At 53.7% G+C, this 16,726-nt stretch overlaps 1 protein-coding gene across 1 annotated transcript; it reads right to left on the minus strand.

Moving 5' to 3' along the window:
* Positions 1 to 7,542: 7,542 nt before the first annotated feature.
* NKX3-2 (NK3 homeobox 2) lies at positions 7,543 to 11,940 on the minus strand. Its single transcript, XM_047718897.1, has 2 exons — positions 11,237 to 11,940; positions 7,543 to 9,721 (listed from the first exon to the last, which is right to left on the minus strand). The coding sequence occupies exons 1-2, from the start codon at positions 11,694 to 11,696 to the stop codon at positions 9,192 to 9,194; spliced, it is 990 nt and encodes a 329-aa protein (XP_047574853.1). The 5' UTR covers positions 11,697 to 11,940; the 3' UTR covers positions 7,543 to 9,191.
* Between the last annotated feature and the right edge of the window lie 4,786 nt (positions 11,941 to 16,726).

Raw genomic sequence — 16,726 nt, forward strand, 5'->3', positions numbered from 1 at the left:
ACACTATACAGTAGGAAATTTTCATCTAAAACCATGTGAAGGGGCACCTGGGTGGCTCAGGTTATGATCTCAGGGTTCTGGGATTGAGCCCACGTCAGGCTCTCTCCTTAGCGGGGAGCCTGCTTCCCCCTCTCTGTCTGCCTCTCTGCCCGTGTGTTATATCTCTCTGTGTCAAATAAATAAATAAAATCTTAAAAAAAAAAACAACCCAAATACCTCTAATTTAATCTTCAAAAAATAAATAAAACAAAACCATATGAAGGGGCGCCTGGGTGGCTCAGACGGTTAAGTGGCTGCCTTACTTTCAGGTTGTGATCTCCAGGTCCTGGGATTGAGCCCCACATGGGGCAGCCAGCTCAGCAGGAATTCTGCTTCTCCCTCTGCCTCTCTCCCTGCTTATGCATTCTCTGTTTCAGTCTTTCCCAAATGAATAAATAAAAATTCTTTAAAAAAATGAAAACATGGGGCACCTGGGTGGCTCAGTGGGTTAAAGCCTCTGCCTTTGGCTCAGGTCTGTTCCCAGGGTCCTGGGATTGAGCCCCGCACCGCATCGGGCTCTCTGCTCAGCGGGGAGCGTGCTTCCTCCTCTCTCTCTCTCTCTCTGCCTGCCTCTCTGCCTACTGTGATCTCTGTCAAATAAATAAATAAATAAAATATTTAAAAAAATGAAAACATGTGAGTGCCAGACCCGAGTTGGGAATCCAGAGAACTTGAGCCCTTTGTCTAAAGCAGCTACCCAACTAGCAGCACTGTGTTTAGGTGTGATCATAAGCCCACACAGGGAGGAGGGCAGGTAGGATCCCAAGTTCACCTCAAGGCCTATAGGTGAAGCAGTTCTGCCCAGAGCCACTGAGCCCCCCCCCCCCCTTAGGCCTGTCTCACCACCAGGTCCACCACAAATACCTCTCCAAGGGTATCCCCATCCACCAGGCCTGGCTCTGAGCTCTGTGGGGCAGCTAATGCTCTCCAATTTCCAAACAGGAGCATTCTCCCACCCCACTCCCAGCTCCCACCCCCATATAAATCAGCAGTACAACGGTTCATTCAACACCATGGTGTTTTTCAGCCCTCAGCCGGTCAGGCATGGTATACATTTTAATAGGATCATGTCCGAGATGATGAGATGATTTGTCAAGTTTGCTCAAAGCTAAGGTGGTACCAGGAAGAATTTGAGCCCCAGGCCTGAGAGCTTGACCCCAAGACGTGAGGGGGTCGCCTGCTCAGACCCCCAGGACTGGCGCCCAGCTGGCCAGGAGAAGAAGACCTTGATGAGGTTTGGGAAAGCTCCGCTGGCCCTCCTGCCCTTGGCTGGCTTCTCAACAAGACCTGTGGGTACGCACTTGGAGCCAGGAGGGAGGGATGTGGTGGGGGCTGACAAGGATAAAGCTGAAGGATTCTGATCCTCATTCATGAGTGCTTCAAATATGTATTCAACATCCAAGAGCAACAGGCTCCATGCTAGGCACTTAGGGTCCCTGTGGGGGCAGGCCCTCCCAACCTGTCTTCCCAGAGGTTGCAAGGCCAGGTCAGACCATGCTAGAGCTCTGCACTGAACCCAGTATTACTTATCACTGCAGCAAGTAGGTGGGACAGCTTCAGGAGCGACATCTAACTGAAACTTCCCAGGAGGATTGACTCAGGAAGGCCTGAGACCTGTAAGTTGAGACTTGAAGGGACATGGGAACTTGGGCAGGCTAGGTCTTCCCATTAGCTTGGTTTTTCTCTCACTTGCTCTGTGTCCTCGAAGATCTTTCTCCTCGTTGTCACCACCTTATACGTGTTTGTAGCTTCCTTTCCCACAGTTGGGGGTGGGGACAAAGCCCAGTCGCTCAAGTTCCCCCAGAGGGGCAGTGTCCCAGGCCTCGTCCGAGAGGGATACCCAGAAGTCATCACCCTAGTGACACTCCTGCTCCAGGTCTAAGATGCATGTGGACCAAACCCAAGCCTCCCCTGTCCGCAGGAATACCCGAGACACCTGTCCAAGAGAGGAGATTTTACTATTTAGTTTTCGATCCTCAGGGAAGAGTGTCAGTTTCGGGGACGACTATCGCAAAAACACGAGCAAAAATGTAGTGGGGCGGGACAAAACCCCAGCCCTGTGGGTTGCTCGAAGCTGTGGGGACACTTCAGTGCGGCATTGGGTCACTCGAGCTCTTTGGCGACTTCTGACCCTGTGTAGCCCTTTTGGGCTGCACGCATCAAAGCATGGACCAGCGGGGGACACCGAGGTCCTGAGAAAACATTGTGCGCACAGCCTGGCAGCCCCAGCCGGGACAGGGCCCCCTGCGCAGAGGGCAGCAGCGCCGGCTGGGTAACCTGCGTGTCCTTGCGGAAAAACCTCCGAAAACCCCGCCGCAGAACTCCGCAGCTCCACCGAGGGAGGCCTTGGCGCACACAAGGGGAGCCATTCAAAAATGTTAATAAGCTTATTAAAATAATCGGTTTACTGGCTCTTGTTTTACAGCATGCTGCCCACCCTTGGTGGACTATGGGAGAGAAAGTACTAGTGGCATTAATTTTTTTTTTTTTCCTTAACGTATTTTCCGTGATTTCCGTCCAAGGACAGGGGACTCTCCGGGCTCAATGCGGCCACCGAGGCGGAATAGCCTCAGGCCTCCCACCTCCGGAGGGCGGTGGGTGGAGAGAAGTCTAAACCGAGGACCACAGCTGCCCACCCAGGCTCGGGAAGTGCAAAGGAGGCGCAGAGAGAATAACTTTGGAGAGACCTATGGTACTGGAATTGGGGGACCCAGCTCTTTTTTAAAAAATGAAGCAAAACAACCCTCCTTCCAAAATCTGCGCACGAAGGGCATGGCTCACTATTTAAAATAGAAAGACTTTGTCTTTTACCTCCATTCCAAGCCAGAGGTCAGTGTGGACTCCAAACATTGCTCAGATTTAAGAAGCATCTCATACTCCCCCCCCCCTTTTTTTTAGTATAGATGCGGAGAAGAGAAGTTAATTGCCTAGGATTCATCAAGTCAGCGGCAGAGTTGCCTCCAGCCTGTAGACACAGGACCCAGGTAGAATCACTTAATGGATCCTGGAGGCCATTGAACCCGACTTGGCCACTTCCCGCCCCCAGATGTGCTGGTGCTGGCTGCAGGGAGAAGCTCTCACGTTGGTCTCCCAGACGTCTAGAACCGCAAGCACCTAAGGGATAGGGCACACGCCCAAGTCGTAGGAGCCCAGTTCAGCCAGGTGGCCTGAGTGTGACAATCAGAAGCAGGCCAGGCTGGGGAGGAGAAGGACTCACTGAGAAGCCCCCAGAAGTTTCCCTCACGCCAGAAGCTCTTGTTGCAATTGCGGAAACAGTAAAGAGTGATGTAGGTGCTCCTTGAATACCCTGAGGCCTAAGCAGAGACCACGCCCTCTGGGCTCCGCAGGCGCACTAACCCCTGGGCTGCGGGGGGCCTCACCGGACCTGTGGGCAGGGCACCCAGGGACAAAACAGGGTGCTTATGGGAGGCAGAGTGGAGTGAGTGGGCTCCGGGCGACCGGGGTGAAGGGGCGTGGGGGGAGGAGTAGGAAAGGAGGCAGCTTGTCACGCACAGTCGCAGCAGCAAGGGGGAAAGGATGAGCCCGGGAGCGAGCTCAACTTGCCAGAGGCTCCGGGCAAAGTGATGGCTCCGCTCCTGCCGCCACTGTGTATTCCCTTTAAACTTGACCTTCCAACAGGAACCCATGAGTGCTATTCGCTTGTGCGGCAGATTCTGGGTCAGCTCCGGATCTGCCAAAAGCCAGGTGCCCGCCGGTCTTTCCCTGCCCGCCTCAAAGCAAAAAGTAACAGTAACAGCAGCGCTCCGGGAGGGGTGCGGGGCGGCAGGGCCGTTTGCCAGTTCTCGCGTCCTCAGTTGACCCAAATTTGGTCGTTGGACGTTTCCTTCATAGGTGGTATAGCCTTATACACACCCAACAGGTTTGAAAGAAGTTCATCGTTCAACTTAACCTGGACTCCATACCGACCACCCCTGCTTGAAAGGCCCTGGGAATCAATCTCCTTTTATAAATGTGTTAATGATTTGAGCAACCTAGTTTATGTTGAATAACTTCTATGTGTAACTACAGAAAAAAATTAATTTATTACATGATGTAACCATTTACAATATAACACAATTTTTTTTTGCAACCTGTTTTGGCATTTCTTCATTTTAAAAAACATATTTATCAGGAGACTTGAAAACTGGTGGCAGCCGGGAGTCTCTACCCCTCTAAGGGACTCTCTGCTGAGCACACCGCAGGTCACTTGGAAACTTCTGAAGGGTGCAGGAATTTAAGGATGATTGTTTCAGATCAGCTTACTAAGCATTGCCCAGAAGTTTGTAATAATAATAATAATAATGATAATGATAATAATAATAATGGCAACGTTAGTAATAAGTCCATACCAGCTTTACAGTGCTTAGTGGTTTTCAAAACACACTCACCCTTAGTAATCCAACCACCCCAAAGCCAAACCAGGAGATGCTAGTTCTAAGGGACTATCTATCCACACTGCCTGCCTCAAATAGTAAAATATGTTTCTGAACTTTGAAAGACCCTGAAAGGCCTCCTTATGGCCTGTGACTTCGGACACCGTTTACCCAACTGTAAAATGGAGGCCATGTCCACGCTGCTCAGGCTGCCTCAGGAAAACGGTGCAGAGCAGAATGCAGAAGCACTTTTTCACGTGTAGTGTCCCAGACAACCGAACAACCGAATGTAGTTATAGATATTTGTTGTTGTTATGTGTTGTTTGGCTGCTCTCCAGGTCGCCCTCGGATTAAGAGCCTCAGCTCCTGCTACATTCAGGTTCTGGGCGCGGCCTTCCCTCGAGGCCAGGGCTTGTGCAGGAGCCATGCGCCTCTAGCGTGTGTAACTACCCGCCCTCAGTGCTTTCTGACTTACAAAGCGCGTTCAAACATTTGCTGTGTCTTGCAGTCCCCGTGCAGCTCGGTGTGATTCCCAATTAAGATTGTTAGCGGAGTGAGGCAGGTGGCCCGCCAGTCAAGCCCTGCAGCGCCTGGGCATGGGGGGGTGGTGCGGGTCGGCGTCGCTTCCCTCCTCATCCTTTGCGGACCAGGACCTCTTCTGCCAGTATTCAGGTTTCGGGGAGATGTCTAAATTTCTCCGCAAATCAGGGTCTGTCAGTGGCGGCAGCTTTCCCCTGAGGCAGAAGTCTCTTCCGTCTGCCTAGTTGAATTCTGTGGACGTGCTCGAGGCTGTATTCTACCCTCTCCTGGCAAAGACTGATGAAACGTGAATGGAGTGGCCGCCTGGCCAGGACAGAGCTTTGGCGGCCGGCTGGGGAGTTAAAGTCACAGCATCCCCGGCCGGAGAGATGTCTGCAGGCCTTGGAAGACGTCTTGCTTCTGTGAGATGCTTGGTATGGTGTTTCCAGGTTTTGCCAGTTTCCCCGTCTGCAAAAGCTCCCTATTTCCCGGAAGCCCTCAGACACCGCCCCTATAGGGGCCCAGCCCCTAGGGGATCGGGATCCCGGGCAGGTGATATCTCGTTTGAGCCTTCCTCGGACCTTCTCCCATAAAATCAGATTCTCTGTCAACCTCTTACCTTGGGCTAGTGCGGAGGAATGGCGAGAGCACTTGGATTCTCAGTGGCGGGGAAGGCATCTATTTCCTGAAATGCAACCCATTCCCAAACTCCCACTGCCTGGCCCAGCTCTTCTGAGATTCTCCTAAGGGTCTAAGGGCCCTTCCAACCTAGTGGGTTAGAGTTAGATGCCGCTTGGGAGAGTCGAAACCAACAGGCCAGGGATTTGAGTTGCGCGCGCGCGCGCACACACACACACACACACACACACACACACACACACACTAGTGATATTTGGTAGTAGATGGATCTCAAATTGCTGGCCAGAGGAAGATTCATGGGCTAAGCCTGACTCCTTGGGATGGATTTCAGGGCTGGTAACATTGTGTCCTCTTCCCAGCTCTTCCTCCAGGCGTGGTTTACCCATTTAAGTGTGCGGGTCATACCCAACTATCTCCAAGGTCAGCTCTGAGATTCGCTAAGGACCCAGAAGGACGATGAAAGGTGAATAGGTCCAAAGGCTCCGCCCGCCACTACTCTGGGGGAAATCAGGCCCCAAGCAAGCCAACAAGGAGCACTGCGCCCCAGGGGCACAGAGAGTGGTGGAGGAAGAGCCTCCGTCAGAAAGCAAGGAGGCCAAAGAGCTCAACTGACTCCTTCTCATCTTTAAAGAAGAAGAAGAAGAAAAAGAAGCAGCAGTGGCGGCGGCGGCGGAGCTGGGAGTGGAGAAGGAAGAGGAAATTCAGAAAGCAATAGCTCCGATTTCCAACAGGAGCCTTGTCTATGGCGGGGGGAGCCCCAGGTAAAGGCACCCGTCTCAGGTCTCCAAATGCGAGGGGAGATCTTCGGAAGCCCAGCTGGCCCCGCAGGCTGATTCCGAATCCACGAATCGGATCTAAAGGTGCTGCTGCCAGAGCCGGGTGCGGGGCAGCTCAGAGCAAAACTGCAACAATCTGGGGCAAACTGAATTCGTTTGAGTCATTCTTCCCCGGGCGTCTGGAGCCAGCCCGGCATAGCTGGTCCAGACGGGGAGTGCAGAAGGGACGGGAAAGGGAAGGGGCGCCGCCGGCCTACTTGAGAGAAAATCCCTAGATCCCTCAACTTCAAACCCGCAGGGATGGAGGACAAACTCACCTCTTAGAATGCAGTCACAACCAAATGACATTTCAGGAGGGGGGGGGGAAGCCTCCTCCCCCCAAACCCCTCAGTAGTGCAATCTCTGCAGAGAGGAAGGGAGGGAATTCTAGCATTATTGGAAATGTTCTAACTTTCTACAAGTAAAATGCATTCGTGATTAATTATGAAGCTTACATGGAATTATTAAAACATGCCAAAAAGAAATAAAATGATTGCAGGAACCATTTAGAAGGTAGTTGGACTTGGGGGTAAGGGCGTGTGCATCTTGAGGGCATTTGCCTTTCCCTTCTCGCTTTGTTGTTTCCACAAGCAGGAATCATTCTCCAAAAGCACTTGTCACTGGGCCGGGGGCCGGGGGAGGGGGGCGGGAGGCGCAGACTCCTGGCCATGGACTTTGGGATACAAAGGCCTGGGAATCCTGAGGCTGGAAAAGATTGCCGACCCGGAAAAGGGCTGGTAGGCCTTTCTGGTTGGGGTAAAATTGAAAGTAGCTGGGGCCTGGGATTGGCAACTCCCGGCTCCCGCCGGCCGCTGGAGGCCTCTGGGCCTGCAATGTGGCATTAACTCTTCCTTGCTCGACTGGGACCCAGAGTGAGAGGAGTGAAGCCTAAGCATTTTGCTCTGGCGAATCCTTGACAGCCTGGGGAGTTGTGCAATGGGGGCGGGTGTTCGTCTTTAAAATGTAAATAATAAATAACCCTGGCCCTAGTCCTCCTCTGTTTCCACCTTAGGCTTCCGTGTGGATCACATGAGACCATGTCACAGACGGAGTGAGTGGCATCGCTCTGGAACAATGTAGAGGGCCATGTGCACTCTGCCAGGGTCAAAGCTCAGTTGACCCTCCCCAAGAGACCTCTTATTATAGACCTGGTTATTATAGCCTTCAGAATTTCGGCGAGTTTTTGCTAGTCTATTCTCCAAACGAAATGAAGACAGGGTCAGTTACAGAAATGCTGGGAAAATCAAAAGCAGAGAGGACGTGGGCAGGTGAAGGAGACAGCAGGTTCGGTAGGGGTTGAAATTGGTTGTGCGTTCAGCTGTGGACGCTTTCCAGACTCTGAGACCAATCCCGTGAGGAAAAGAGAGAGAGAGAGAGAAAGAGAGAGAGAGAGAATCCTAGCCATTTGCTCCTTATTCAGTGGGATTCAGTTGTGACTTTTGCGAAGTCCCCTACTTTGCAATTCCCTGAGCTTAGTGGATTTAAACACTTTCTTCCCGGTGGGCAGCCCTGCTGCTCCCTAGAGGGAGGAGACATTCTTGGTCCAGGACTGAAAAGTGGTTGGAAAGGAGCCCCAGACATTTTTACCATACAGCTGGACAGAGAGAGGCTCAGAGACAACACGATGTCCAGGAGGGCATGTGAAACTAAAAGTTTATAAATTAAAGGAAAAAGAAAGATAAAGCGAACAGAGCTTCCAAACTTCACAAATCTTTTTAAAGTTAATATTCTAGTTGAGTGCACAGTGCCCTTAAGGAGGCAAAAAGCAACAATGTTGACAGGATCGTCTGTCTTAGGGACAGGGGCTGGAATGGGAGAATCTTGGGTCAGAATGCAGGAATCGTGGGGAACTTTAGAGACAGAGGGCCTGGCATCTGAAGTGCGGGGTACGCTGGGGAAAGGCCAGTCAGGGATATTCACATTGAATACAAAAATAACCGTTATTTGAATACAAACAACCGAAAAGTGCTACAAGTTTTAACCTCCTTTAAAAAAATAAAAAGAAATAAAAGAAAGTTTCTGCCAAGGGCTGCTGGGTTTGCCCTTTCCCGGTTCCAGGTTCCCGGAAGTTCCCGAGTTGGTGGTGGACTCCGGAGAGGAAAGATTTTGGGGGGCCTCTGCCCAGCCCTGTGCTCAGAAGCTCCCTTCTTTACATTCAGCACCCAAAAGGGCGTCCACACCCCAGCTCTGACATGCGGAGGGGTGGGGGCAGAGGGCCCAAAAAGCAAAACTTTCATGGTTCAAATCAACCCTCTATGGCTCGGGGCTCCTTGGGGCTATCAAGGTTCTGCACCCCTTCCTTACAAATGCAATTTCCAAAAAAAAAAAAAAATAGATACGTAGATAAACATAGATTGGTAGCATGGATACCATGAACTATTGTGGCCTACTGCACGAAGCTCCCAGCCAGCCTGAAATTCTGGGGATTCAGGCTATGTGGATCCGGGAGTTCTCTCCGCTCCAGGGAAACGCCGTGTCCTGGCAGATACAATCCAAATCCAACTTTGTTGTGATAATAAATAATGTCCAAGAGCTTCCACGCAGGCAACGTGGGAGCAAGGACCCTAGGCCATAGGGTACCTCCTAATTAGGCATAGGGTGCCTTCAAATTAGAAAAAGGCGCCTCCTCTGGACAGACTCAGTCCCGCTGCCACGGCGCACTCCTGGATTTTGAGCCTGCGCTGGACTGCATCCTCCACTTGCCCTCTCGCCGGGGCGCCCTCGTACAGAGCGCAACCTGCACAGCCGTCTGCGGCCGTCCGGAGCTGGGGCCCGGGGATAGTTTGCTGCCTCGACCCAGGCCGGCTCACTGGGTGCCCGCGGCGGCTGCACACGTGGAGAGTGCCCAGCCAGGGAGGCAATAGTAAGGGTAATAGTAGGAGGGCTGCAGTGGCAGCAGCGACGGCGGCCGCAGCACCTCGCCAGGCAAGTACTGTCTCTGGTCGTCGCGCACCAGCACTTTCACCGCCACCTTCTTGGCGGCGGGCGCTGATGCCAGCAGGTCGGCAGCCATCTGCCGGCGTTTGGTCTTGTAGCGACGGTTCTGGAACCAGATCTTCACTTGCGTCTCGGTGAGCTTCAGCGACGCGGCCAGGTCCGCGCGTTCCGGCCCGGACAGGTAGCGCTGGTGGTTGAAGCGCCGCTCCAGCTCGAAGACCTGAGCGTGGGAGAAGGCGGCCCGCGAGCGTTTCTTGCGCGGCTTGGGCGCGGCGGGCTCCTCCTCCTCCTCCGCGCCGCCCGCCGTGCCGCCCCCGCCGCCACTTCGGCTGCACAGCGCGGGTACGCGTGCACTTCCGGGGCCAACAGCGTCGTCTTCGGCCCTAGGGCTGCGGTCGCCTGCGAACCCCAGTGGGAACAGAAACAACAGACTGTCAGCGCCGCAAACAAAGGAGGTCTGGCCCCAACTGCGGGGTGTGGGGGAGGGGGACGAAAATACGCTTTGATCCCAGCAGAGCGCTTGGCGAGGGTCTGTAAGCCGCGGGTCCTTATAGACCGGTCTCAGAATCCTCTTCCACTAGCTTCTTACATCTAGGCCTGTCCCACTCGGGAAGGGGACTCCGCCGCTGTATCAATTCTGTGTGGCCAAGATCCAGCTCCCTGTCCTCACTGGGCCCCAGGCTTCCCTCAGTAATGTGGGGCCACCAGGCCTAAGCATCCTCACAAGCCTTATAAGTATTCAGCGCTGAGCTCTGGGGTGGGGGGGAATTCTTGGTTGCTCTTTCCCTGGGTTTACCCGCCACCGGCACACTCACGCTCAAACACACTCATCGGTGCAGCACACACTGTCAACTGCACTTAAGGGGAAGATGGGGGGCCAAATCCTCGGACAGATGTATTCTGAGTCTTACCCCCAACCCCTCAACCTCCTGGAATTGTGTGAGATCTGTGGCAATAGAGCAGCCTTGGTGGGGTTCTGTCTCTCTCTCTCTGCAAGGAAATGAGAAGATTGAGGGGAAGAGAGAGAGGTGCCCCGGCTTCACGTCTTTGAACCCTAATCTGACACCAGCTCCTCAGCCTCTTCCTGGATCTCCCCACAAGACCCTAGCAGAGAGGCTCAGAGATCTGGCCTCTGGCAAGTATTATTTACTTGGAGCCAGGGTGAGGCCTACAGCAGCAACCAGCCCACAGGGGAGTGGGTGTGGGGTGTCTTTCTGACCCAAGGACCTGCCAACTCTGGCAGGGGATGTTCCTCTCCGTGCTACTTGTGGAATGACCCACATTAAGCCCCCCTGCCTTCAGCTGGCTGCAGGGTGTGCTGCCAGGTCTTGGGTCCTCAGCCCATCCCAGCTTCCCTGAACTTGGGGTCTGGGAAAGCTAAATAAGCCCTCCCCCCAAAGCCCAGGCTTGGCACATGCATGTTCAGTACCACTTAGAGGTATCCCTCACCACCTATCCTTAAGCAGAGGACCTCGGAGCCTTGGGACCTGGAGCTGGGAGCATTTATGCTCTGTGGGCCAGGGACCATGGCACTGACTACTCGAGGTCTCCGGGCCTTTGGATCTTCTCTGTCGCTGATTTGGGGGATTTGGACATAGACAGGGCCGAAGCACTGGCGATGGACTTAAAGGCAGGGTGCAGTGGTTTTCTTTTAGCGCAGTCTAGGGCACAATTGCCCCAGGACGTCTCAGGCCTCGCCCCAGGACGCAGGCTCTGAGGAGTTTCTCGGTTCTCTCTCGGGCTTGGTTCCCAGAGAATAAGAGCAGCCTGCGCCAGCGCGAAGAGCTTCGGGTCCTGGCCAGCCCCAGGGCCCCAGGGCGTAGGGTACTCACAGCAGGCCCACCCCATTCGGCATGTTTCCCCTCCTTGCCAGCCCCTCTGCCCGGCCCCCTTCCCCGCCAAGCCTCGGCAGACCTGAGACGCTGGCCGACATCTCGCTGTCGCTCCTGCCTGCGGCTTCCTCCTCTAGGTCCTTGGTGGCGGGCAGCTCGCAGACCGGCTGGCCGAGGTCCAGCGTCCCCCCTGCACAGCCGGCCCCGCTGGCCCCCGGCGCGTCAGCACAGCGCCGCCCGCCCTCGTTCTCCTCGCTCAGCGCCGAGTCCGAGTCCCAACCAACCAGGCTCTCCGCGGTCCGCCCTGCAGCCGTTCTGGTCCCGGCAGGCGACGCCAGCAGAGAGTCCTCCGCGCCCCCCAGAGCGCCCGCGTCTGTCTCCCCGAACAATCGCCAGCAGCAGACAGCGGGCGCCTCAGCCACTGCGGTGCCCCCGGGTACCGAGCGCCCCTCTGGCGCGGGCAGCCCTCCACGCTCCTCTTTCTTGTTGAGGATTGCCTGGATGGAGAAGGGCGTCAAGGTGTTGGCGCCGCGCACAGCCATCTGCGCCGTGAGCCAGAGCGGCCGGCCGGCCGGGCGGCTGGGGCGCGGGGCAGCTCCGAGCTGGACGCAGCGCGCGGGCCGCCGGAGCGCGAGTGAGCCGGCTCGCGAGGCCCCAGCAGCCCACTCCTGCGCGGCCCAGCAGCCCCCGCCTCCCTCTGGCCGAGGATCAGCGCCGACCCTCACCCCCACTTCCGAGGCCCACCCCTCCCGAAGACCCCTTCCCCCCCCAATCCAGAGCCAGACGCTCGACTTTCGCAGCTCAGCTGGATTATCTCATCGCCTCGCGCCCTTAGGGGCGGGCCGGGGTCTGCCCCCTCGGAGGATGTTGGGGGCGGATCGGCGGGGCCCCCACCGCGGCTGCAGTCCCCTCCTGAGCGCCTCCGGGGCGCACGGCCGGAGTCACTTTTTCTTTGCGCCTTGGTCTCTTCACTGGCTGCAGGATTTCGCTCCTGGTTAGTCCTTTCCTAGTTGGTCCGGCTCTTCCGGAGCCCACCCCCAGTGGCGGCGGCGGCGACGGCGGCCTCTGGATTCTGAGAGGCGCGGGGCACCTTTTTACCCCCTGCTCTGGTTTTATCTGTTTCTTCTCTCTTTCGTTCCCCGGCGTTCCACCGTATCCCCCCTCCTGCGCGGGTGTCATTCCTCACCGCTGAGTGACAGCTTCAGGCCACGCCCTTCACTGGGTTGTCCGGGGCCCTCCAGGCCGCCTATTGGCTGGCTCCAGCTGGGCGACGTCGACTTTAACAGACAAAACTGGGCACGCTGTGCGGAGAAAGTCAGGGTCTGGCTTAACCCTTTTCCTCCCAAGCCTGGTTCTCGAAGCATCTTCCAGCAACCGGGAGGCTTACCCACCCACACACGGTGTCTGAGAAACCACGTTTCTTATCTCTGCAGATGTATCCACCCATTCCTGCGCTTTTGTGGAACACGATATTTGATAGTCGAGTCGAAATCTAGGCGTGGGAGTGTGGGGAGGGGGAAATCCAAGATAACGCAGTTCGGTAAATCGCGCGCTCAGTTTTCTGTTTTCTAGGAAGGGTCAAAGATAAGACAAAAAAAATTTTTTTTTAACCTTTATAGTTTCAGGGCTTCCTGCTAATTCTTTTCACTGAAATAATTAAAATCACTAGACATATTTTTTTTCCTTCACCTTATTTTACTTGATTCGATTTCTATGGAGGAACTAAAAAGAAAAAGATGGTACAGTTAGAGAACTAAAGGCAGGCGAGAAATGAGAAGTCATCTTTGGGAGAGTTTCTGGAAATTGCGCTGTCATTTCCCTGGATAGTTAATACTGAATTTAATTGGAGTTTTTAAAATTTTACACCAGGAAGGAGGGGAAAATATTTCAACTTGTTATTTAAATATTCTGTTACTTGTGAGTGGAATAAGATTAGAAAAGATATGTGTTTGTTTAAAGGACTATGTGGGAATTACCGTACTCATGATTCTGAACTGACGACATTAAATTAATTTTCTTAAAAAGTAAGTAATGAATTGTTTTATGTAATAGAAGGAACCGAGCTATGAAACACAAATATTGTAGTATAAAAACATGTTACTTATTTACATTAATTATTTTTAAATAAAAAATTTACTTGAGTAACATACTTTACTGCCTTCCATAAATTTTACAAAGGTTTAACTTAACACTAAAGACACAATCTGAACCATTAAATAAGTTTAAAGAACTGTAATTTTAGTTTAGTAAATTGGTGCTTTTGGTGTCACTAAAATAAATAGCATTTCTCCCTGTTGCTTTCTTTTTGGTGGTACTTGTGCACTGCAGTACGAAATACACACACTCTTCATAGTTTTCAGCTCGGTGTGTTGGAGGGGAAGAGGGCTTTGCAGCATCTGTACTTTCCAGAATTTTAGCTACATGATGCTTTTTTTTGCATCCCCAATACACTACAGTGCAGATACTGTAATGTACTTGGGTTACAAATTCTCACTTGAAAAGATCATTGTCCTTTCTAGCTCTTTAGAGTTACATCACTTTTGAGGGAAAGGTGCTTAAATTTGGTGTCAGTATAACGCAAATGTAGGAAACGGAATGCTCTTCAGGCCGGAAGGGAAACAGAACAGAATGCTTCAGAGGTTTCAAAAGAAAGAGTGTCCTTTCCTTCCTCCGCTGACCTTTATTTACTCTATAAATTACCTCCCTCCCCCACCATCCTGTTACTCTCTGGGGATCACGTCTAGGGGGAGATTGACACAGGTCCCCCAGAAGGTGAGAGATGAACAGGTGTGAACTGTGTGCCTTTGTGGGGTGAGGGTTTGGTGTGGACAAATAATAGGGTGAGTTCCGCACACACAGGCAACGGAGATGTTCTGGGGGCTGAATGACCTAGTATAAGTAAGTTTGGGGGCTATACAAAGACTTACTTGTAAATAGCAACTACTATTTAGTTGCCCCCCCCACCAATATATTTTTAAAAAGAAACCCGATCCACGGTAGGATATGCCCTTTGCCACAGTTTTCAGCAGAGGTTGTCAAAGCATTAAAGATGCAGTTCCGAGGAGGTTTTGAGTTGTCCGTTTTCTGTGCGTCCCCAGACTGCAAGACACTGGCTGCATTCCGAGACTTCAGCAGGCACAAAGTGAGAGAGACCCGTGTCATCTCTGGGCAACTGCCGCCGCTGTTGACCTCTAAGTCTGGTGAGTGGCAGGGCCAGGAGGTGTGTAAGCACCCTGGTCTGGAACTACAACTAAAAGCTGCTAGTAAGGGGCTGGGTGGGGATGAAAAGGCTTTCGGAGACGGTGAGCAGAAGTGGTCGTAGGCAGAGATTGTCCCGGACACGCGCGGAGTCAAGGCTGGTGAGTTGGGGTGTCTGTCGAGGGCTCGGCAGGTCAGCGGGTGCCAGAGGGCCGGGGGTCCGCGGGGAAGGGGCGCGTCCGCGCGGGCGCAGCGGGGCCCCGTTCCTAGCCCACTGAGGCCATCTGCCCCGGGAGTGGCCACGAGCTCCTGGAACCCCGCGGCTGCTTGACCGCGCCTGACCTTCCGTTGGCGCCGCGCTTCGGGCTTGGGCCCGCCGCGGGAATCGGCGGAGCCGGGGAGCCCCGGCAGCCTGCCAGCCTTCAAGGAGGAGGCCTCGGGAGCTTCGCTCCCGAGCCCTCCTCCTGGCCCCACGTTCCGCTCTTTCCCAGTCTTTTCCCTCTCCTCCCTTTCTTCTCGCCTCCCACCCCTCTCTCTTCTTTCTCCGCCGCTGTTTGGTTCCTGCGCGCCCCTGGCGTGCCGCGCCCCCTCCGCCCCAGGAACGGCCCCGGCCCGAAGCGCTGCGGGGCAGCGAAGCCTCGGGCGGCCGCGGGCGCAAGATGGGAGGGCGGTGGGAGAGGCGCGGGGGCCAGGAGAGGGGAAACCCGGGCCCTCCGGCGCGCGCCGAAAGTTGCTGAGCACGCGTCTGCGCCCCCGCCGCCTTCCACCTGCGCCTTTGGCGGTCCTCGGTCTGAGAGGAGGGGAGGAGAGACAGTCTTCTGTGCGGGGAAGAGGCCCCAGGGAGTGAGGCCCCTCCCGCAGCGGCTGTGCAGTGGAAGGCCACGCGGGACTTGGCCCTCAGACGCCGATGACCTTGACTGAAGTCACCTGCTTTCTCTAGACCAGGGTTCCCAGTCCTTTAAAACGAGGGCTTGTGTGTGGCATCTTCCAAGGCGCTCCTGAACCGTGCGCACTGACGTGCAGGCGAGAGGAGGAGGCGGTGCAGGCTCGTCAGGGCCAAGTCTAGGCAGAGGTCTCGCCCGGGACTGAGACTGACCGTCTGTCCCCATCCGCGGGCTCCTGAGGGCGCTCGAAGCAGCCGCAGCACCCCAAACTTCAAGCTACACATCACTTTCCCGCCAGCAGACACCGGCTCCTGGGTTCCTAAATCGTCCGTTTCCCTACCTCACTAGGGCTTTTCATGAAGATGGTTCAGGTATATTAGACTGAAGAGAGGATTATTATGGGCCAAGGAGGTTCTGTATTTAAACAAATGTCGTTTACCAACAATATACCACGAGCCACAGCCTATTGTTTTACTTAGTCTGCACAACCCTGAGGGTGTGGTTAGGAGAAAACATGATTATCCCCATTTTATAGATGAGCAAACCGAGTCTCAGGGAGTTTAAATGACTTGACATCAGCAAATGGCTAAATCAGGATTTAAATCCGACTATCTAATGCCAATCTAGTTGGGTTTTCTACTCTAATCGTTTTTTTGTTTGTTTGTTTTTTTCTTAAACCTTCACATTTTTTCTCATTAAACCTTTCCCATAGTCTTCCTTACCAATTTCTGTGCTACTCATTCATCAGAAACGGAGCTCGTAACTCAAGGAAATCAAAGAAAGGACCCAGGCAGGTAAATATGACGATTTTTCTGTTCCGAGCGTTTGAAAATAAAGAACTCTGAGGCCTGCAGATCTGAACCCAAACCTTGTTATATACAAAGAAAGAAACACCGTTTTTATTTTAATCAATAAACTAAACCGTGTGTAGAGGGAGACAGCCAGGTGATGGAAGTTAGCTGGGTTCAGAAATATGGGGACCTGAGTTTGCTCGAGGCTCCAAGATGCAGTGATACGGCCTCACGAAAGACACTTTGGAGCTTCGTTTTCTTACCTGTAAAAAGCCTCTCAGGTTTAAAAAGAATTGTACAGGCTCCGGAACCCGCCTGGGTACAGTGGAGGACGAGTGCCACCTAGCGGGCACCTCTGAGGGGTGTATGGCGTTCTCCTCTAGAGAACATGTTGGCTTCGCAAAACGGCATGTTTTGCTCTTAGTTTTATGTTTCCCCAGTCTCGCATTGTCAGTGATGTAATAGCTGAGGTGTTCCATTTTAAAAACTCATGCAGACACCGTCCGGAACCCCACTGGAGGCTCCCCGCACTCAAGGCCAGGGGAAGATGGGATTCCCCCAGGGCGTGCCAAGAGCCCAGTTACAGAATCGAAGTGGTTGCAGTGGGGAGATCCCAGAGACCTCCTGACCTAACAGCACCTCCATTCCTGGATACTGGCTTGGTAGGCTGAGTGCTCGACCAGGCTCCCAATGGATGGT

The sequence above is a fragment of the Lutra lutra genome, chromosome 2 (genome assembly GCF_902655055.1).
Source record: "Lutra lutra chromosome 2, mLutLut1.2, whole genome shotgun sequence".
In the NCBI taxonomy this organism is placed as follows: Eukaryota; Metazoa; Chordata; class Mammalia; order Carnivora; family Mustelidae; genus Lutra; species Lutra lutra.